The sequence below is a fragment of the Phodopus roborovskii genome, unplaced genomic scaffold, assembly GCF_943737965.1.
Source record: "Phodopus roborovskii unplaced genomic scaffold, PHOROB, whole genome shotgun sequence".
Taxonomy (NCBI): domain Eukaryota; kingdom Metazoa; phylum Chordata; class Mammalia; order Rodentia; family Cricetidae; genus Phodopus; species Phodopus roborovskii.
The window spans coordinates 33,893,353-33,916,292 of NW_026126447.1; the positions used below are offsets into that span (position 1 = coordinate 33,893,353).

The window sequence follows — 22,940 nt, forward strand, 5'->3', positions numbered from 1 at the left end:
TATATATATATATATATATATATATATATGAATATATATATATATTCATTCATTCTCAGGTTTTCTTTCTGTCTCTAAGTTTCTCTCTCTCTCTCTCTCTCTTTCTCTCTCTCTCTCTCACACACAATCACACACACACATCACTCCTAGGATCCTAGGATGCAGCAAGTATTAGAGCTATAATGTATGCAACTAATTATTAAGCATTAAACCCGATCCTGGGTTTAATTCTAGGGCATTACACACTCTGGAAGATTCTAGATTGTATCAAGTCCTTGTCACCAGGTAGTGCTTATGTTGAATTTTAAATAGATGGTATTTCAAAATTCTATGTCAAATATAAGAAAATATGGTAACACTCCATTTCTAGGTGGAGAGAATGGAGCTCCTGAAAATTGCCACATCATTTATTGCCCAGATTTGTCATCAGATATGGCTTTATCTGTTGTATTTGATAACATCTTCTGGCTTGCTGTGACACGTGCAGGCAGAACACTGTATACATAATAATAAATAAATAAATATACAAAAAAAAAAAAAGAAAGAAAAAAAAAGAGAAAAGAATTCTTGCAATCCATGTGCCACTCCTGCCTGGTAAATGTCACCTTTGCATCTAAAGATCTCTAAGAACATACAACTGATAGGTTTGTCCTGTAAGACAGACACCAGTCCCTCCCCACCCCACCAGTCTTGCTTGTTGTCTCTTAGGCTTCTGCCATCAGATTGTGATCGTGAGATTACAAATCAGGGCTTCCTCAGTGACAGCTGGATCATTCAGGCTCTTATCTAACTCACATTTGAGTTTCACCTTTTTTCTTTTCCTTGTTTTCTTTCTCTTTGTTTCCTTCAGAATGTTAAGGACTATTTTGAATGCAGCTTGAGTAAATCCTACAGCTCTTCCAGTTACACTCTTGGAATTGACCTCTGGAGAGGCAGAAGGTGCTGTTCAGGAAACTTACAGCTGCCACCATTGTCCCAGAGACAGAGTGAAAGGGCAAGGACCCCAGAGGGAGATGGCATTTCCAGGCCAACCACTCTACCTTTGACAACGCTTCCCAGCATTGCTATAACAACTGTGAGCCAGGAGTGGTGAGTAGCCACAAAAGCCGATGGCAGTTATAAATCTTATTTTCCAATGATTTCAAATGCAATGGTGTTGTTAAAACAGCAGTTGATGTCTGTGGAAACAGAAGACTGTTGTCTTCTTGAGACCTTGTTTCCCTTGGGTATCGGAGTGAAGGAGCTCATAAACGATGGCAGAGTATCTGCTTCTTAAGATTGGAAGGAAGGTGCCTTACATAGAGCCCATCCAGGAGAGAGTAGGATGCATGTGCAACACTGTCAAGTATAAAACAAAGGTAATAGCCTGTGAGCTATTTGTTTCACTAAAAATCCATTCAGTGTGTGTTGATATATTTTAATTCAGAAGAGCAATAGTGTACCCTAGAATGCTACTGCATAGTTCTTAAATGTTTTTGTTGTTCTGCTCTGTATGTACCCCTAGCTTTTAAAATTATAATCCTACTTCACAAATCTCAGGATTTATTTTGATATAAAACACTCCATTAATTATAAATCCAAGTAGGAATGAGAATTGTATTATGAGAACTGGGGTGATGACTCAATGGTGAAACAGCTTGCCTCTCAAGCTTGAGGACTTGAATTTGATCCACAAGATTTACATACAATAATGCTGAGGGTGGTAGCATGCTCCTAAAATCTCAGCAGTGGGATTGGAAGAGGCAGGAGCATTTCTAGAGTTAATTTTTTTCAGTCAGACTAGCCTACTTGGTGAGCTACAGACTAATGAGATACTCTTTCCTCGGAGGAGTTGCAAAATGTCCTGAGGATGACATCAGATGTTGTCCTCTGGCCGCCATGGGCATTCCATATATGTGCACATGCATGCACATGAATACACACACATACACACACACATACACACACTTGTGTACATCTACATGCATTAGAAGATAATTGTGTTGAGAGGCTGATTTACACTATTTGTGAAAGAAACTTTTGTTGAAATGGTAACCAAGAAGATAAAATAATAGGACTCTGGACAGAATGTTCTACTACTTCACTTCAGATATATGTTCTAGCATTCTTGTTTCAAATATTTTCCAATAATGAATTACTTATATAAAGTGGAGAGTTTGTTAAAATAAAAAACATGTTCTGACTTACATAATTTAAAGTTATAATAATGTACTATGTTAAAAACCATATTTAAAATAATTTATTAGGAAAAGACTGAGTACAACAAATTATTGCACAATGTCGATCTAACAAATCATTAATTCTTTGAATTACAGTGAGCATTTACCCTCACTGCATGCCATGCTCTGGCGATACAGGGCCTCTTTAGTTGGTGTTTAATCTACTGAGAATTAGATCCATGAAACTTCAGGCGTCACAATTGGCAGTGTGAAAGGGCTCACTAAACAATCTGTGTGGCATTGCAAGGAAGGTAGGTTTACATTTGGACAATCACCAGTTTTAATCTCCTCACCTAGTTCACATCGTAGCCATCACTGTGATGGCTGTTCATTGAGAACTAAGGGAACATGAGTTGCCAGAGTTTTCTTAGCCACACAACGCAGGTGTTGTTTGTGCTTCTGCATAACTGCAGGTTTAGAATCTTGAAACTTTTGAGATTTACTACTTTTCAGCACCTTGACAAGGTATCTCTGTTGTTAACTGTTAAAATGCTTGCATATTAGCAAGGATATGTTCCCTGGAATAGCCAGTTTCCCTTTATCATCCCAGAGTCTTTCTCAGAAGTCCATTGAGGTCATCCCCAATGAGGTGATGACTGGCAGTGGTGAGCAATGGACTGTATATAACATTTAGCAGTTTGAATAACAGAATAAACAAAATGTTCCATATAAAATGTGTTTAACTCAGGAAATGGAATTGCCTTTTTCTTAGAAGTACCAAAATTTGACTCTTAGTTTGGGGAATGATTACTTATCTCTCTAAGTTCTATATGTTTGTAACAACAAAAAGAGATATGATACATACCACATATGCGATTGGAAGGATTAAATTGGTTACTCAGTATAAGAAATTTAGAAGAAAATATTTATTTACTAGGTAGCCAGTGAGTTTAGTTTCTCTCCCCTTGATCATTACTTAATAAAACCTAAAAAAAAAAAAAAAAAAAAAAAAAAACAGAAACCAATTGCTGTTTGAGTGTGAAATGTCCCCTGTAGACTGATGTTTGAACACTTGATTCTCAGCTGGTAGTGCTGCTCAGGGAGGCTGTGGAATCTTTGGGAGCTATATCCTTGCTGGGGGAAGTGAGTGACTGGGGTGGGGCGGTGGTGTTTTGCAGCCTCTTCTCTCACAGCATGTGTTTCCTACCTGGAGATACAATGCAACATGACGAGGTGTCTCATGATTCTGCCAGCATATCTTTCCCAGTCCTATGAGGAACTGCATCTTTTCTTTAACTGTAAAATAATAACCCTTCCTCCCTACAATATTTCTTTTTTAAGTATCTGGTCACAATAATGGAACAAGTAACTAGTACAGAAAATCAGTACCAAGAATTGGGGCTGTTGCTGTGGCAACCCTGACCCTCTCATTCTCAGGCCTTTGAAACAGGTTTGCAGAATGAATGCGGAAGAATTTAGAATTGTGGGCTAGCAAAGCCCTAGAACACCGTAAGCAGAACATAGTGGGCCATTCTGGTGGGATTTCAGAGGACCAGAATGCCTAAAGAATTGCAGTCAGTGAAGGTCCATGTCTTGAGGTTTCAGAGGTTTCAGGTTTCACAGACCCTATGGGGAAATGGGAATTGGGCTTTAAGGTTATTGAACCTTGCTAAATTCTGGCAAAGAATGTGTGCTGTCTGTGTTCTGAGAACTCGAGGGAGGCTAAACTCAAAAGTAATGGGCTTTATGTAGGGTTGAGGCACCATGGGCTTTCCTCTGTCTACTTTGGCATGTCCAGTGGCGGTGTCCCTGTTGATCTCACTTTTGGGAAGTCATGTTAGTGAGCCTTTATGGGTCTAGATTTTCACAAAGACTAAAGGCAATTGAGGAAAGTTTGGAGCAGGAGACTTGCTCTTTCCAGGGAAGATCATACCAATCTGTTGTCGAGTACCTAATGGTCAGCCCTGAAAACACACAGGCGATTAACATTAATGGACCAAGTAGGTTATGTGTATAAATATAGATGTGTGCAGTAACAGTTAATGAAAGAAGAGGCCATGAATTTGAAGTAGTATGGGAAAGGGTATATTGGAAGGTTTGGAGAGAGGAAAGGGAAGGAAGAAATGTAATTATATTATAAATTCAAAAATAAAAAGTAATTGAGGGAAAATAATGGCCTAATAAGTTTGATGTAGGGCTGGCGATGACATTTCACAACAGGATAACAGGCTGTGTGAAAGTTACTGATGACTGCTCTTCTGGTCTGCAGCAAAAGAAAGCAACAAACAGAGTAAAAGATGTTACAGTGTGTCTCTTTGTAAGGCAAGTATGAATTTAAAGTTGTAGACATGACAGCTGAGAAAGTATATGTAATTGTTAAAGAGATTAGCACCACTAAAAAGAAGCCAATGTGTTTTACACTGGGAAATATGCTTTGAAGGCAAGACCCAAACCCATGAAAGGCTCCAACCAGTGAAAATGCAATTTCATTTGCAAGGAAGGAGACTAAATTGAGGGTATAGATAAAGTGGATCCTTGCTCAGTCAACTAGGAAAGTGTTTCCCCAGTGTCAGCATACAGAAGCTACCACAATTGTTGTACAAGGAAGCTAGGCCCCATCTGGAGTATGGCAGTATGGTTCATATGATACTTGTTTTGATGGCATAAATGATACAAGATTGAGGGGATCTTGGAGTCTTGTGCAAAACTTGTGCCAGAACTCCAGTGAATCTAGGCAGTGTGCAGCAGGGCTAGAGCATTTGCTAGGAAGCCCTGAAAGGCCAGTGTGTAAGCTGTGAAGGTGAAGCCTAAGTTGTAATGGAGAGTCCAGGATGTTGGAGATACCAATCATGGGAATTTACTGAATCTGAGGGCAGGGGTGGAACTGGCCCAAGGCAGGAATTACATGTGTTGTAAATAGTACTAGGTGTGGTGGGAAGCAAGGCTATGTAAGTCCTTTGAAACTGAGATGATCCAATAAGAGTGCCAGGTGCCAGTATGGAGTTGCATGGTACAACATTCATCCTTATGGATTTTGGTCTTGGTTCAATCTTTCCTTACTATGACCTCATTCTTTGTCTTTGAAGTGAGGATGTTGGATATTGGAAGTATGTAACTTGGTTTTTTATTATATAGAAACTCACAGTTAAGAGTTAGTTAGGTTTTCTATTGTGGAGATGAAACACCAAGATCACAAGCAACCTGGGGAATAAAGGGTTTACTTCAGCTTACAACTGCATATCACAGTCCATTACGGAAGGGAGTCACAAAGGCGGAACTAATGCAGAGGCCATGGAGGGCTGCTGCCTACTGGCTTGCTCATTCCACATTCTTAGAGTACCCAAGACCACTTACCCAAGGGTGGTGCTATCCACAGTGAGCTGGACCCTCTCACATGAGTCACCAATCAAGAGAATGTACCACAGGCTTACCCACTGGCCAATCTGGTGGGGGCATTTTGAATTTCTCTCTTCCTTAATAATTCTAGCTTATGCTAAGTTGACATAAAAGTATCCAGGATAGAGTTGCTTTGAATCTCAGAAGAGACTTGACTTTTGAACAGTATTGGGGCTATAAAGGCTATAAGACTTTTGAAGTTGGGATGAATGTGTTTTGTATCATGAAATGGCCATGGGCCTAAGGGCCCAAGGGCAGAATGCTCTAGTCTGAATGTGAACTGTACCCCGCCCCCGTGTGGTTTTGAACTCTTGTCCCCCCAGGTTGGTGGCATTGTTTGGGAAGATTGTGCAACCTTTGGGAAGTACAGGCTTGCTGGTGGAAGAGGGTCACTGGGACAGGCCTTGGAGTTCTATAGCATGATCCCTCCTTTCATTCAGTCTCAGCTTCCTAACTGCAGATACAATGTGACCAGTCTCCCCAGGCTCCTACCTACCATCATGCTTCCTCTGCCATGATTTACTGTACCCCTTCTTAAACCATAAGCCACAATAGGCACTTCACTCTTTAGTTGCTTCTTGTTAAGTATTCATTCACAGAAATGAAAAAATAACTAATATACCATGTCTCAACTACCAGTAGCTCATTCTGGAGCCAGTGTTATAGAGATAAATGTGTCTGAAAAATTATATAGTGTTTTCCATAGTCATCTAATATATCTTACTAATTTATTTCTAACATGCTTATTTTCTTTTAATTAAGTATATTCTTTATAAAATACAACAAAATTCAACCATTAGGTCTAAAATTATTCTTAAATTTAAGCAAATAAAAGCTTTTACACATGTTATAGTTTGAATGTATTTATTTGGCCATCATAAGCTCATAGAGAGTGGCACTATTAGCAGGTGTGGTTTTGTTGGTGTAGGTATGGCTTTGTTGGAGGAAATGTGTCACTGTGGGGGCAGGCTTTGAGGTTTCCTATGCTCAGGATACTACCCAGTGAGTCAGTCAACTTCCTGCTGCTTTCTGGTCAAGATGTAGCCAGCTCCATGTCTGCCATGATGATAACGGACTAAATCTCTGAAACTGTGAGCACCTCAATTAAATGTTTTTATTTATGAGAGTTGCTATATTTATAGTGTATCTTCACAGCAATAAGAACCTAAGAGAACATGCATTCTTTGAAAATGAATCTACTGGGATATTGCTGGTTGAAGACTGCTGAAAGTAATGGTAGAAGACTAGAATGTTTTACTAGAAGTGAGTCAGTGAGGCTCTAGCTAGCTAATGCCACTGCCACTTGATCAAAGTTCATTGGGTGTACTTTACCCACTGGATCCTAATGGCACTGGACAGGTCTGGGGTTTCTTCTTCCTGCTCAGGCCAAGTGACACTGGGCAGGTATGTGGTCTCTGGGAGAGCCACGCTACCCTTCCTCACTGGAGAGCTATGTCCCTCTAGAACTTGGGAAAGCTGGCCCCACCCCTCACCATGGGCATGGGAGAACTGGCTCCTCCCTCACCTGAAGGGCATAGTCCCACAGACTTGAACTGACCAACCCAGTTACCACCCAGACAGACATCCAGGGCTTTGAGTTAGTACACCCCAACATCTACCCCATCTATGACCAGCTAGAACTCATGAAGGGACTGGTCCTACAGAACCATAGCCAAGGATCTCCATGACTCAGGACAACAGCAGGATATCTGAGAGGGGTTTTGGTGAGAGTCCATTATTGATGGTGTACCAGAAGCCAGAGACCTTGAACTTGACCAAGAACACATTATACAATGAAGTCTGCAAGCAAAACTATTGGATAAAAGAGTATACTGAGTAATACACCAAAGCTTCCAATGCCATCAAGACAAATGAAAATTAATGGAGATGTGGGAAGGAGAGAGGAGAGAAGTAGTTTCTTGTTTGTTTTGTTTTTTAATATTTTTTGTTTATTAATATTTTTGTTTGTGTTTTCTGTTTTTTAACTTTTGTTTAATTCTTATTTTAAAACTTTCCTTTGGGGAGCAGCACTACAAGGGTAAAGGGCAGATAATGGAAGGATGGAGACATGAGTGGAATTGGGGTGCATGGTGTGAAATTCCAAAACAACAATAAAAATTATGTTTGAAAAACAAAGTTCATTGAATAAGGAAGTCAGCCACGTGTGAGAAATAATTATACTTACCTCTCAGTGTGCTGAGAATATGGCATCAATTCCATGTCTAGACCAGCTGTCAGCTAGTATTTGTTGTAAAGTGCCAGGCAGTAAATATTTTCAGTGTTGTGAGCTTCAAGGTCTGTCATAACTATTCAACACTGCTGCTGTTCTGTCAAAGTAGCCACAGACAACTGTGTGTAAATGAGCAAGTGTCACTGTGTTCCAATAAAACTGTGTTTACAGAAATAGGCAGTGGTATAGATTAGCTTGCCAGGCAGTTTTCTGATGCCTGTTCTGAACTAAGGATCTTGAGGACATGACTTCCAGTGCTATAACTGCTTCAACAATAATCCAAGGACAGAAACGACCTTTACTTCCTTACCACTTTGCTAAATTGGTCATAAAGATAGTCATGTGTGATACAGGGTCAATGCCAGAGAAAGAATATAGAAACAGAAAATGAAATAGAAAGAAATGAACTCACATAGGACCCCTTTGGGGAGCTGGCCCAAGACCTGGGATACAAGGGTTTTATTTGTCATGGAGAAAGACAGAGTTAGAAATTTCCCTCCTGTGGTTTGGTTTGGAAATTTCTTCACAGGCTCCTGTGTTTGAACACTTGATCCCCAACTGATGGTGCCATTTGAGAAGGATGTGGAGACTTGAGCAGGGAAGTCTTGCTGAAGGAGGTACTTCACTGGGGCAGGCTTTGAGAATAACCTGGCCCATCTTTTTCCTCCCCCTCTCTGCTCCTTGTGTGCGGACTGGGTGCAGTTGCTCTGCTCCCTGACTCCCAGGTCAGCCTCATCATCCTGTTACCATACCTTTCCTACTCCAGGGAACTGTAGTTCTGGAACTGTCAGCCTCCTCTCAGTTGCTTTTCATTGGGCTACTCTGCCACAGCAATGGAGAGGGAAATAATCCATCTCCAAAATTCAGTTTTAATCTGTGACCTCCAACTCCTTGTCTTCCCTTTTCAAATGAACTGACAATGGTGTTACAATTCCTACATTTCAGAATTGTGGTATAAAAAATATTCTGGATGCATATAGCTGTTATTATTGTCATGTGATATGTAAAATGCAGATGAAATTATCACTCAGTAGCAGGAGATGTTAGACCTGAGCTCCCCTCCACATCCTATGCATATATGGAGAAAGACTAACCTCTGTACAACCTGGGCAGAACACTCCAAAGAAACCTTGCTCAGTGAGGGAATGATCACTTTATTTTTCCAGAAATGCCAATAAATATTCACTCACTCTTTCTTTTTTTGCTGGATGTAAAATGAGAGAGAGAGAGAAAGATGCTGAGATGTGATTTTGTGGCCATTCCTGTTCCTGGCCCTCAGAAGGGATAACATAGAGAAAGAATAGCAAATTCTTCTTTTAATTTCCCCAACTTCTACAATTTTTTACCTTTCCTTTAGCACCCTGGCAGCAATGCAGTCATTCCCCAGAGGGAGCTGCCAGGGTTCCAGCATGCTGGCCTTGCTGTTGGGTCCAGTAAGCCACTCTCAGTAATATTTGCCCTTTTGAGGATCAAATAAAAAAAATGGAACAAAAGCAATTTTCCTTCCTTGTAAGAAAAATTCAAAGAAATTAAGACTTTCCTATCGTCTTAAGTCTTCCCTTCTGTTAGTGAATTTCTTTTGTTATTCATTTTTAAGAATGAAGAGTTTATTTTGGTTATGGTTCCAGGGGGATAAGAGTTAGATCATGATGAGAGGCATGGTGACAAGAGGCAGACATGCTGGCAGGAACAGGAAGCTGAGAACTCTCATCTTCACGTGGGAGAAGGAAGCAGAAAGAGCAAGCTGATGGTGCTGGGAGCCTCTAAGTACTGGAGTCATACTCTGTCCAGCGAGGCCATACCCCCTAAACCAATGGTGTCACTGGGGACAAGCATTAAAGTAACTCAGCCTAAGGAAGATACTCTCATTAAACATAAATATCCAGACTATCTCTCAAAAACTTACTTTCTGGGAAAAAATAATTAATAAATCACTGTAAGGCAAAGTATTATTCATATTGGTTTTCTAGGTTTTTTTTTCCTTTCATTGAATGGATTTTTTTTTCCTTACATATCTTGATTTCAATTTCCCCTCCCTCTACTTGTCCCAGTTCTTCCCCACTCCCCTTCCAACTGGATCTACTGCCTTCCTTTCATTAGAAAACAAACAGGCTTCTAATGGATAATAATAAAAGATAAGACAAAAATAACACATTGGAATAGGATGAAACAGACAGACAGAAAAGAGCCAAAGTGGAGGCACAAAAAACAGACACTCACTCTTTTACACACTCAGAAATTCCATAAAAACAATAAATTGGAAGTCTCTGTGTGTATATGTGTATGTATGTGTGCAAAGGACCTATAGGATACAAAAAAGATAAGAAAAAATATATAAATAAAATAAATAAGATTTTAAAAAAAGGGAAAAGTCTTGATATGACATTATGAGACAAGTGATCTCCAAAGAGGCCAGTGAGTTCATTTTCTGTTGGCTATCTACTGCTGGGCATGCAGCTTACCCTTAAGAGTAGTTTGTTTCCCCAGTGAGATTCCCTTGGAAGAAACTAAATTTTCATCTGCTAGAGGTTCTCAATTGGAGATGCTTCTGGGCTAGGAATGGGGCCATTTAACCATGTCTTTCAGCTTAGCATCCCAACTGGTACAGATTTGTGCAGGCATAGGCCTTGTTGAGTTAGATAGAGGTCCTTTTTTTTTTTTTTTGGTGTCTTCCATCCCCTTTGACCCTAACATTCTTTCTGCCTTATCTTCCTTGGGGTTCCATGAACCCTGATGAGGAGGAGTTGATGGGGATATTCCATTTAGGGCTGAATGTTCCAAGGTCTATTTTATACACAGTGAGTTTCTACAGCAAACAAAGGACAAACACCAAAAGACAGACAGTGTGAAGAACAAGAAGATATGGTGTGTGAACAGCCCTGGAAATACAGGAACAAGGAAATCCAATCAGGACAAGCGAAGAAATGGTGTTCCCTCAAATAGGATAAGGGTGGGAAGTTAAACTAGAGTTTGGCAGTTTGATGACAATTAATGACTTCACAGACCACACTTGAGGCAATCTGAGTCCAGTGGTCTTGATTCCAGGCCATATATGCTTCTGACCTGTGTGTTTTGCTTTTTGGCTCTAGGGAGAATTACTGCACAAGGCACCTTTGGAGTTAGTTCACCCTTCTTTCACTGTTGTATATCAGACATCATACCTAAGGCTTAATGCATTTACGACAAGGCAAGGTTGGCCTCAGAGCTCTAGTCCCATCCCTTTCCTCCTTCAGTTTTTTTTTTTAATGAAGTTAAATTAAAATTATTTCTTTGCTACTGTTAAATTATTCAGGCTAGTCTTGGACTCACTCTGAAGCTCTGTCAGGTCTTGCATGCAATCCCCTTGTATCAGGCTCCCCATGAAGCTATTATTCAGGCCTGTATTCTGTTGGCTTCTTCTCTGGAGCTAGACATGAGCACACAATGTAAGAGTCCCCATAGATAATGCCCATTCCTATGGGCCTATCTACATACCACTTCCCCAGAACTGTTCATTCAACTTCTCCAGTTTTGGTTATGTCAAAGCCCTAGCCAGTTGGTCATTAGTCTAAATATACCAACTTCAGTACACCACTCTTAACTGTGGTTTTCAGAGCTACTCAGTGATGCATTAGCAACTCATTTTTAGCTTGCACCCACATATCAAGTTGATTCAGCCACAAACAAATGTTGGTCTTTTCCTCCTCAACAGGAAGTAGAAAATAGTTCACGATTTAATTAAAAGAAGTAAAGAGAGACAGTTGTGATGGTGACACATGGCAAGGGGGTTGGGGGCTGTATCTGTGCAATTTCCTGACACCTTGTAAAGTGCTGGACTCTGTTTCAGCCATACCACCTCCATGGTATGGTGAATTGCTGCTGGAGTCACCTGACTATGATTTGGTGATCCTGGTGGAATCCGTGGTGTGTTGGAAAATGTTCTCTAATTACCCCTAAAAATATTACCCTGGTTTATACCTCATGCTGAGTCTCTGTTGTAAATATTTCTACAATGACTAATCCAAGTGGGAATGCTGTCAAAGGCTGTAGAACGGAGAATGGATGTGCTGGTGCAGTCTGTCTCCTGCACATCCTATGCTAAGGTAGCAAGGTATTCTGTGATGCAGATGCCATAGCTTTGATCTGGAGCGCTGAAAGGGTGTACCATGAAGAATGTCTACCACTGTAGCACTAACATTTCTATCACCTGACACATGGGTCGTTTTGGTACTGCATTAAGTTATATGCCACTTCTCAAGTTTGAAAATTGTTATCAATTGTCATGTCTTCCTTTCAGTTTTTAGGGACAACTTACAACTAATATTCTACTTTGGAAAAGATATTTCATGGTGCTCACATTAAAACAAATATTCTACCTCTATGAAAACCTCTATCTCTGTATTCTGTTTCTTTCAGTACAATTAACTGAATTCAATACAATTTTGTTTCATTCAGTACAATTAACATGCCATTCTCAATATAGCGGACAAATGTGATATTCTGCAGAATGTCCTAGTCATTTAAAGCTATCTGATAGTATTATGACAGACAGCAGGAGAATTAACATAGCCTCAGGGCAAGATGGTGAATGTCTACTGCTATCTGTCCCTGTGAATGGGAATTTATTCTAACCTTCTTTCTGATAGGAGAGAGAGAGTGAGTGAGAGAGAAAGAGAGAGAGAGAGGCAGAGAGAGAGAGTGAGAGAGAAAACAATGTCATTGTTTTGTAATTGCTTATATTGTCTCCTTAGTGACATTCTGTGCATGCTTGTGCTTAGGAGCCATAGGCTGGAGCTTATGGTTTATGTGTATAGTAGGATATCCCATACAGATTTGCAAGGTGAAAGAAACTACATATTATGAAGCTGCCTATACTTTTCTCCTAAAGAACCAAAAATATAGAGACAATCCTCATACACATTATAGCTTGATAATTGCTGATTAGTTCTGAATGTCCTATGCTTTGCAGTCATCCCGTTCATCTCTCTTTGGTGGGTGTGTGCTATCTACTAGCCTCTGCTGTTTATAGATCTTATTTCACCTATTGCCATTATCTTCTACCTATCATTATCCCCAGGCTTTTGAATGACACAAGTATCTCTGTAGCTTCACTGTTTTAATAAAAGCTCTGTCTTCTGGACATCCTTAGGAATATGGGCAGTTATAGGGGTTTCCTGCCTTACAGAATGGGCCCTTCTTGGTGTGCATGCTTCTTTAGACTTTAAGGTCCTGATGGAGTATATCACTTACTACAGTGATCCTCCCATCTCTACATTCCCCCCTTCCTTTGCCCAAATTTTCAAAGGCCATTCCAATAACCCTCTCCCCTAAGATTCTAAATCTTGTGTCACTGGGAAGTTTTTACCATGGTGAAACCATTTCCATATATTATTTCATTCAATGCCCTCTTGGTCTAGTTTTCCTCTAACACCAGGTCTGAAGGGTAGCTTGTTATCTGGACTCTAAGTCTGAAACTTTACAGACATATCATTTCCCTTTTGCTTAAGCTGGCCTTGTATTTCCTGAGTCAGGTTGTGCTGATATCTGACCATAGTTATGAGTCATGGGAGGATGATGTAAATCCTAAGAAGGTCAAGAAATGTCATCCAAGCCACTTTCCTCACTTGAGGCCTATGTGACACTGTGTGTATATGTTTCTAACTCTATCTTCCACTAAATGAGAATTTGCCACTACGTTAGACACCTAGGATTCAAAGCATCCATAGGGTTCTAGCTTTGTAACTGTTACCACAGACATCCACCCAATGATCAGGTTCCCTTCCCTATTAGAGAATCAGGATTCAGGCTCCCTGAAGCCTTGCTGATAACCAAGTACTTCCCCTGTTCTTTAGCGGTGGTTGCCATCCACCTGAAGGAGAAGAACTTCCATTTAAATGCTAATAAGGAAGTATTCTCACAAATTTCTTTAATTTCTTGATTAATAACATGAACATATCATTATTTCTTAATCTGTGGTGCTTAGCAACAACCAACCAATTGCTTAGTTCTTCTAGTTATCTTTTTGTGTCTCTAAAACAACCATGGCATCTTTTCAGTTATGCATTACCTTCCACTTGTATCTCACCTCAGGTCACCATTGGGGAAAGGGAACATTAGCATTCCCAGGATATCCAGGACTCTCCTTGTCATCAATAGCTACAGGCTTCTCACTGTAAACTAGCTGGGAAATGATCAAACTCCAGACCCTGATGATGGAGCAGGTCCTTCTGTGTGCTGTGAATATTACAGCGAGACCCCAGCTATTCCTCTTTGTTTGCATAAACTCTGGGCACACTGCTCCATAATCATACAAAAAGTGGTGGTGCATGTGGAAGTGTTGTTGTAAAAACAAGCCCATGTATTGTCACCTAAATTTTGAGGCATAGGGGTTGCTTTGAATGAACCTCATTCTCTTTCACCTTATATTCTACTCCCCCATACGCAAACTCCCTGCTTTAACTTGAGGCTTTTCCTCCTGTTTTCAACAGAATGAACTTTTCAGTTTCTCCTTCCTGGCTATTAAGTTGCATCCAGAATGCTAAACTTTGGTTGAGCAAGTTATAAGGATACAAATATGAATGCTGTGTGGATTAGCAACAGAGGACCAGTTTACCTCTGAGGGAACAATGATGGCAGAAATGTGTAGGCTCCTTTCTGATCCACCGAGAGTCTCTTTCCTCTAAGGAACTTGCAGTAGGTCATAGTTCTTGGATGGCTGTCTTCCAGGCCAGTGTATTAATACCATTAGGGAAGTTGTTTAGGGAAATTGTTAAAAATTAAAATCATGGGGCTGGAGTTAAGAGCAGAGAGCATGGATTCAATTTCCAGCACCCATATGCTAGCTGACAACCATCTGTAACTCCAGTTCCAGGAGATCCAACACCCTCTTCTTGTCTCTGTGGGCACTGCACTCACAGTGCACATAAATACATGTAGACAAAATACCCATACAATAGAGTAAATATGAAAAAAAGTTAAAAAGAAGTTACTAGTATTGTCTCATACCTAAGTGTAAATGCTTATCAGTAGGTGAATGGATAACTGGATAGCAAGAATGGGATAGAAAATATGACACACACACACACACACACACACACACACACACATACAATGGGGTATTCAGCCATAAAGAGGAAATGAAATGCTGTCATTTGTACAGTGACATGGATCCAGAAGATAGTATGCTAAGGAAAAAGACAAGTATTGAATGCTCCTTTTCAGATGTGGAAACTAAAACAGAAAGAAATGGACTTGAAAGCACAGTAGTGAGTACTAGTGACTGGGAAGGGTGCTGGGGAAGGAGAGAGGAAGAGGGTGAAATGATACGGTTAATGTGCACTCTGTGTCTACAGGCATATAAGAAATAATCTCATGAGTGCGCACACCTAATATGTGTTGATGAAAATAACTTTCCCAGAGTCCCTTGGTCTCTAAGTGCATGCTTACATGTACATTTTAGTTTGACTTCCTTATTTCAAGGATCCTCCCATGTGATTTTGAGGGCTTCAAGTGTCTTTGGGCCTTCTGTGGAGGGAATTTCATATCAATCACCTCTGAAACCACCTTACTGGCCAGGGTCCATGCTCCCTAGCAGATCAAATCTTCCTACCATGGTACAGCCATGACATCTAATCTAACTTTCCCAATGCCTTGCCCATGGTAAAGAGGACAAACTCCCAGAGTTCTGTATCATTGAATGCAGTGACTCATATGCTATGGAAATGTACTCTAGGGGTTAAAAGCACAAATTTTATAAACTTGTCACTTAATCACGTTAAGATTAAGGTTCTGCTTCTGTGAAATACTGATAATGATGCAAACATGGCACTTAGCAAAGTGCCTGACTCACTAGTAAGTCGTCGTGTAGTTTAATCATCACCAGTCATAGGGTGTCACTAGGGTTCAGTGACTGGAGCCACCCCCACCGCGCACAGAGTACCCTCTACCCAAGAAATATAGAGAAGCAGCATCAAACATTTCTTCAGTCCTTAGAATCTAGGATAAAATGTAGGAATTCTGCCTCCCATCTCAGGTTTCCATAGTCCAGATTCTAGTTTGTTGCCTTAAGTTCTCTATCACTTTTTAGTCCCTGATTTTACAGATCCTGGACCAAAATTGTAAGTTAAGAGTCCCACATAACACACACACACACACACACACACACACACACACACACACACACACACACATTTACTATTTATAGAGCAAGGCAAAAAAAAATCTTACTGAGCCATATTGTATAGGCAGTACAGTAGCCCCACAATCCTTACAATCTGTGAATGTGTTAACCCCAACCCCCATAATAGATGTAGTCAGTGGTGAATTGCAATGGGCAGATGTCTCTGGTTAACAGTCTAATGTAGTTACCAAGGTCTTTATGAGATCACCTGGGAAAGTTGGAGGAACAGATGTAACCGAGAAAGAGAAGTGTGTTATGTAAAGAGTTCCAGTGGCTTCTAAAAGCTGGATGAGGGTAAGAGAATAGGTTCTGGGTAGGATCCCTTGAAGGGATGTATGGGGAGCAAGAATACGTGAGTGAATGTGTTAACAGCAGACAAAGTACTGAGTGAATGTGTAAAGAACAGACAAAGTCCTTAGTGAAGTCATATTGTTTGAAAACGGCACAGGCATGTCAAGGACCCCATGTCTTCGAGCCATGGGAATGGCAAAGCCTTCTCTATACTTGTGAAGCTCAGAGGATGCTAAAGCCTCCTTACTGGTTCAAACAGGAGTGTTGCCAGTGTGCTCGAGTATGAGTGTTTACTAAAGATTGATCTTGACCAGTGCACGCAGAAACTAGCAACTTCAACTTCTTACTCCTTAGTGTTTACAGCCTGGGACTGTAGGCCTGCAGAGGGCTCCTACTGAGGTGAGCTGCCTACTCCCAACCCCTCCCTGTGTGTCTACTGCACACAATAAACACCTTGAGGTTCTGGGTTGTGACACGGTGCAGCTCAGTTTAACTGACACCAGTTGTTTTACAGCTATGTCTATGTACCTGCCCTTTCTTCATTCCGTTGCTTTCCTAGTCAGATTTCTAGGACAAAGCCACATGGGACATGGCAGGGATTGGCTTCTGAAACTTCAAAACTGCCCCATGATAGCTGTATTTATTGTTTTAAGTTATTAAATCTGTATAGTTTATCACTGTAGCAATCAAAACCCAATAGTCCCCTAGGTTAATAACTATTTTGAATATGAATGGGCGTGTTTTTGACAAGTTACCAGACTGTCAGTGATGATTGAGTTTAATAATTATTTTGCCTAGATTGCTGTTTGGATGGTCAGTGACGCTTGAATGAGTAATAAAAAAGATTTCTGTTTTCTTCCAGAACATGTATTTTTCTTGCCTTCATTTCAGCACAATCATGAGTTATGTTATTTAAAAAGAATTTTTATAGACTATTTGCTGATTAGTTCATCATTCTTCAGTTATTTTCATTCTTGAACAATTTTTTCAGATAATTTCAAGTTGGAGAAACCATTCCATTGAAGCACTAGCAACTAAACTGTCATAAAATGTTAACTATACAACACTTGGATGTATAAATAATTAGTTTGTAAGTCAAAGCCACATTTTTAAGGGATCAAGAAAAACAATCATTATGATCTCACAGAAAATTATCAAACATTTAATTTGAACATACCACACAATTATATTTTATTTAAACAATCCTTGAGTGTCTTAGTCAGGGTTACTATTGCTGTGATGAAACACCATGACCAAAGCAACTTGGGTAGAAAAGGGTTTATTTGGCTTACATTTCCACAATCCAAGGAAGTCAGGACAAGAACTTAAATAGGGCAGGAACCTGGAGACAAGGCTGATACAGAGGCCATGGAGGAGTGCTGTTCCTTGGGTTTCTTGGCTTGCTTTCTTATAGAACCCAGAACCACAAGGCCTATGTGCCTCCACCCACAATGGCCCCACCCTCATTATCAAGCACCAATTAAGAAAATGCCTTAGGGGCTTGCCTACAGTCTAGAGTAATGGAGACATTTTCTCAATTGAGACTTTCTTTTCTCTAATAACCCTTGACATAAAAGTAGCCAGTACAACTAGTGTTTTGATTCATAGACCTATACTTCAAATCTTATTTCCTCAATTTTTTTTCATAAAATGAAATTTTAAGATACAATTTTAAAAGTGGAGGTATGGAACTTAATTTTTCCTGTTCTTTGACTCTGTGAAACTAGAGCCGAGTCTACAGCTGAGTCTGCAGTGGCCACAGGAGAGTCATGGGTGCTGTAGTGTATGAGCCTTCTCCTTTATTCTCATGTAAAGATTTTCCACTTTCTTTTTCTAACTTGTATATTTCACATGCAGGTTATTTAATTCAGTAAAGAATTTTTTAAAAATTAAAGCAACTTTTTATTATTCTTTTAAGGATGTGTATGTATGTATGTGTGTTCATGTGTGGGGAGTGCATGTGCACATGTGTGAGTTCATGTGGCAACAACCCTGCATGTCATCTTCAGGAAGGCCATTCACCTTCTTAGACTAGACACTGTAACCAGTAAGCCACAGACATCCTCCTGTTGCTGTGCACTCAGCCTGGGAGGACAAGCACACACTACCCTATTTGCATTGTATGTGGGTCCTAGTGATCCAAATTAGGCCCTCCTACTTACCAGGTCAGTTTACCAACTACATAATTTCTTTCACCCCATTGTTCTTTTAAGTAGCCAGATCTAGATTTATTTAAACTGTCACTAAAGCAACAGCGAGTCAATTCGCATTGCTCCAATCCATGTGTACATTGAGAGCCATGACCGAGAACATACAGAAATGTAAGTAAACAATTATTGGCACAGCTGGAAGAAGTTGTATGTTATCACGTGAGGCTGCATTGGGTCTGGGATTGTTTGTTTGTTTGCTTGCTTGCTTTTTTCCCTGAGAGGACAAATTAAAGTGCTTCATCTGTCTTTCTACCTTCATCTACCTTATCTATGCTTTGAAGCCACATCTGTCTCTGCTGTTTTTTTTTTTTTTCCCCAGCACAACCCATAACCCAACATGTGATGGCATTTTTATGGTGATCCCAGGGTAAACAGTTTGTAGACAAGTGTTTCCCTGGAGTGTAGGGAGTTTATGATATGTGTTCGGATGTGATGCACGATCCTGGGGAAACCATCAATCTTTTTATAGGACAGTGCTGTCCGCAGAACTGTGTCTGCCTTCTGTTACCTTAAAAGATGACCACCACAACAAAGGTGTATTGTTACTGCATTATATAATACAAGGAGCAGGGTAGTGTTTGAGTACAGACCCATATGTGTATATCAACAAAGAATTAGAATAGTTACTTGTATAAAGTGATGGCATGACCACTCCATGGTATTGTTAAGGGGAATTTTCATTGGGGATATGGAAGAGACAATAGTCAGAGGCAACTGGAAGGGTTCAGAGCACGGAGAGCAAGAGGTAGGCTGAAGTGGCCAGCAGGCTCAACCTGGCCACGGGCAAAGCAGAGCAGAGCAGAGCAGAGGAGGTGGCAGGGGGGGCATGTATATAGCATAGACAAAATATCAGGATTCTAAGAAGAATGAGTAGCTGGGGTGGTGGTGTGGGCAGGGAGCTGGAGGGAGTTTAGGGAAGGAGAGGAGGGGAGAAGGGTTAGGATGCTAGCATGAATTTTGAAATGTGTGACAGATATTTGTGATCCTGAAGGAGCTTGGAGGTCAGCATGTACTTTAGTATGTTGATAGGCACCACAGGTAGCCATTTGTCCCTTATTCGAGTCATAAGGGAAATGCCTCCTTTTGATGTTCTCCCACCCCCCAGTTTTAAAGGTACCTGGGGAATGCTGGCCTTTATCTAGCTGCCAGAAGCCCTCCAAGTCCACTGTCTTTTGGAGTTTGGGGAATTGGAGTTTCTGTTGGACTTGACATTATCCTAATTGCACTGCAATAGGCAGATTCCTGGATTCCAGACTAAGTCTGCTTCACATGGATAGTCTGATACAGCAGCTTGTCTCCCCATAAAGGCCTTTATCCTTTCTGTGGGTTAATATATAGGACACATTTTAACCGTGTGCCTCTCAAAACTGGCTCAGGCTTAACTTGTCTGGGGAAGGCCTCCTGATTCTCATTTGAACTTGGTGTGCATAACCCTGACATTACAAACAGTGTCTGATTTAACAGTTCATGGGTTTACACAGTAGTCTTGAGGATAGGAATTGTTTCACTAATTTTTGAAGCCTAACAGAGTACAGGGAGTGTGTTTGGAGCTGAGCATATGTTAGGAAAGCTCCTGACTTTAGGTTAGGAATCCTCTAGGGTTACTAAGTTAGCAAATGTAAACCATGAGTGTTGGGATGGCATTTCTTTGTCATTGAAAGGCCATTTGGCCACCAGCTCATAGCTAATGGGGTGGTCTAAGAGGAGACCTGAAAAGATTCTCCAGTAATTATTCATATAGGGACCATTCCAAGCTGTCAGCAGATTCATTCTGTGTTTAACCTGAAGCAGAAGATATAAATGATGCCCTGAATCCCGAGAGAGGAGCTGTTTTTGCCACAGTGTCGCTCCTGTTTCGGAGAGCAGTTAAGGGTTGGGAAAGGCTGAACTCAGCACATTCTATAGGGCACTATTTTTAGTTTTCTGGGAACATGGTTTTGATTTAGTTTAGAAAGCAAAGGGTGCTGGTTTAAGTGACATTTTGACAGCACTTTGATTACTGCTGCAAGCAGCTTTTCCATCATTCTCAGACCAAATCACTCAACTCCATGTCCTCAAAGCTTATGTAACACACGTGTATCCATACAAGTTTGTGAACATGCAGACTTGCCCACAGGTGCAGGTGCATGCACGCACATACACCACACACACACACACACACACACACACACACACACACACACACACGTTATCCATATTTGAGATAAAATATATATAGGTCACAGTATTTTGGAGGATGTCCTCCTTGTTTCTTTCTAATAGCAGCAGGTTCCCAGTAAAAGTGGGAACTGTGAGTTATTGTTGCCAGAAAGTGCAGTGCAGCTTTGAGATGCTGTATTTACCTTTGTTTATATTTCTGTGGAGTTACGTTCTAACTTTCATTTTTGTCACCTTAGATATCTCCTGGCATGCACACATGCACAAGCTTTTCTCTAAGAGATAGGTGTTGGTGTATTGTTTGCTGCTTCACAGGATAAACACATGTTGAAACTCATAGGGAACACCAAGTTATTTTTCCAAGTGACTGAATGAAAATTACTCCACACCATACAGAAACTCCCATTCTTCTATGCAGTCTGTCTCATGACATTGCTGGACTTCTTAACGTTTGCCGATCTATTCACTGTGTATTAGAATCGTCAGGTGGTTTTAATCTGTGCTTACGTACTTACCAATGAATTTCATCAGTTTTCAAAGGTTCATTTGCAGCTTTTCTTTCGTTTTCTGTGACTAAGCTATTTGGGTGTTTTGCTCAGATGCCCATGTGTCCCTTCTTTGTTAGTGATTTGTAGGTATTTAAAGAACATATTTGAAAGCTAATTTTCTGTTTCATGTATGTGTACTGAGCACATCCTGTTCTTCACAGGCTTTATTTTATTTCTTCCATGGCTGTGTCAGTGACTGAAAGTATTGCCTGTATCTTTTCAGTCTGTTGTGTGGTCAATGTCAGAAATACTGTTCAAACCCAAGTGTGAAAAATCTTATTCCATATCTCCCAAAATGTTTTGAGAGTTTAAGGTTTTGCTGCTGGCCCATTCTCCACTCAACCATTCATGTGCACTCTGTGTCATACAGAAGGCTTCCGGACATCCAGCAGTCGAGTGCTGCAACCCCTCTCCCCCTCTCCTGCCTGTTGGGTCTGGGTGTGCACATAACTAGTAATTCACGCCTATGAGCAGTTCCCTCACTCTCTCACCCTCACCCCAGCTATGAGTTCTTCTGGGTCCACTCTTGACTCCAGCACAGTCTGAAATAAGCTACATTTTATCAAAACCTGCGAGGATTGTGATCAGATAGACTCTATGGTGTCAGGGTGGAGAGCTGGAAATGCAATGGTTTTGAATCTTCTATCTGTCAGCATGTGTATTTCTTTACTTATTTATGTTTTGAAAAAAAATTTATAATTTTTGCTATTATATATATTGCAATACTTCTCCACACCCTGGCTTTTACTACTAATATAAGGCACCCCTTTCTTGTTCCAGACTATGGCAATAATGAAAATAAAATTAGGTTTATATTTTTATTTTAATTATTTACAAGAACATATCTAAAGTTTCCCTTGTATTTTACAGAAGTATATTTTTCTGTTAATATTACTTTTGTGCCTTCTTTTTCTAATCTTTACTCTTTGAATTTAGTTTTCTATTGATTGCACTGGCTAGTCAATATATTTTCGTGGTACAGAAGATTGCTTTCAGCATTAAGAATTACATCCACTTTCCCCAAGTCTGTTTACTCTCTGTTTTATCTGTAGTATGTGTGAAGACCATTTCTTTAGCTACTTTTACAATGTAGGGGTGTGTGTGTGTGTGTGTGCGTGTGTGTGTGTGTGTGTGTGTGTGTATTTTCATCAGCATTTCCACTTTTTTCGTAATCTAAATAATCGAGAGGACTATGTTGGAGCCACCATTTCTGATGGCACTGGTATCATTGTATGCTGTCAGTTTTAGTACAATTTGACATAATTTTGTTATTTGAATTTAAGCCTAGAATTATTGTATATCTTGATATATTGAGCTTTCATCATTATACAGTTATTCTAGTGATAACACTACTTTCTTTAACTCTGTCTTATTACAATGAATTGCGGGTGCTCTGATCTTCTGATTACATTGGTTACATCTTATCTCAAGGATGGAATTTCACTGCACTGTCTTGCTCTTACTCTATTTGCACCCTCTTCTGCAATGTTTGCTGACCTTAGAGTAGGGTAGTATAACTCATTTGTTTAGGGATAAACCCCCTTTAGCATTTGTTCTACATATTGTTGCCTCAGCTGCTTTTTAAAAACCCTTACCTTAGTGCTGGAAGTTTTGACACCTTTATATGGTGTCATTGCTTGCTCCTACCTGTTAGTATCCTCTGGACATGCTACTGTGGTAGTCCTGAGAAACATTTTGCCTCTCTTAAATGCCACTATTCATGGGTTCAATAACGGCCTATACAAGATTTGTTTGTCTTATGGTGTAAGGTAGGCTTTGAAATGGCCGCTG

General features: G+C 40.3%; 1 protein-coding gene across 1 annotated transcript in view; it reads left to right on the forward strand.

Moving 5' to 3' along the window:
- Pde4b (phosphodiesterase 4B) overlaps positions 1-22,940 on the forward strand; it is a 421,075-nt gene that overhangs the window by 6,919 nt on the left and 391,216 nt on the right. Inside the window, exon 2 of the mRNA XM_051188250.1 lies at positions 851-1,089. Coding sequence (XP_051044207.1) covers positions 851-1,089 — 239 coding nt within the window. The remainder of the gene's footprint in view (positions 1-850; positions 1,090-22,940) is intronic.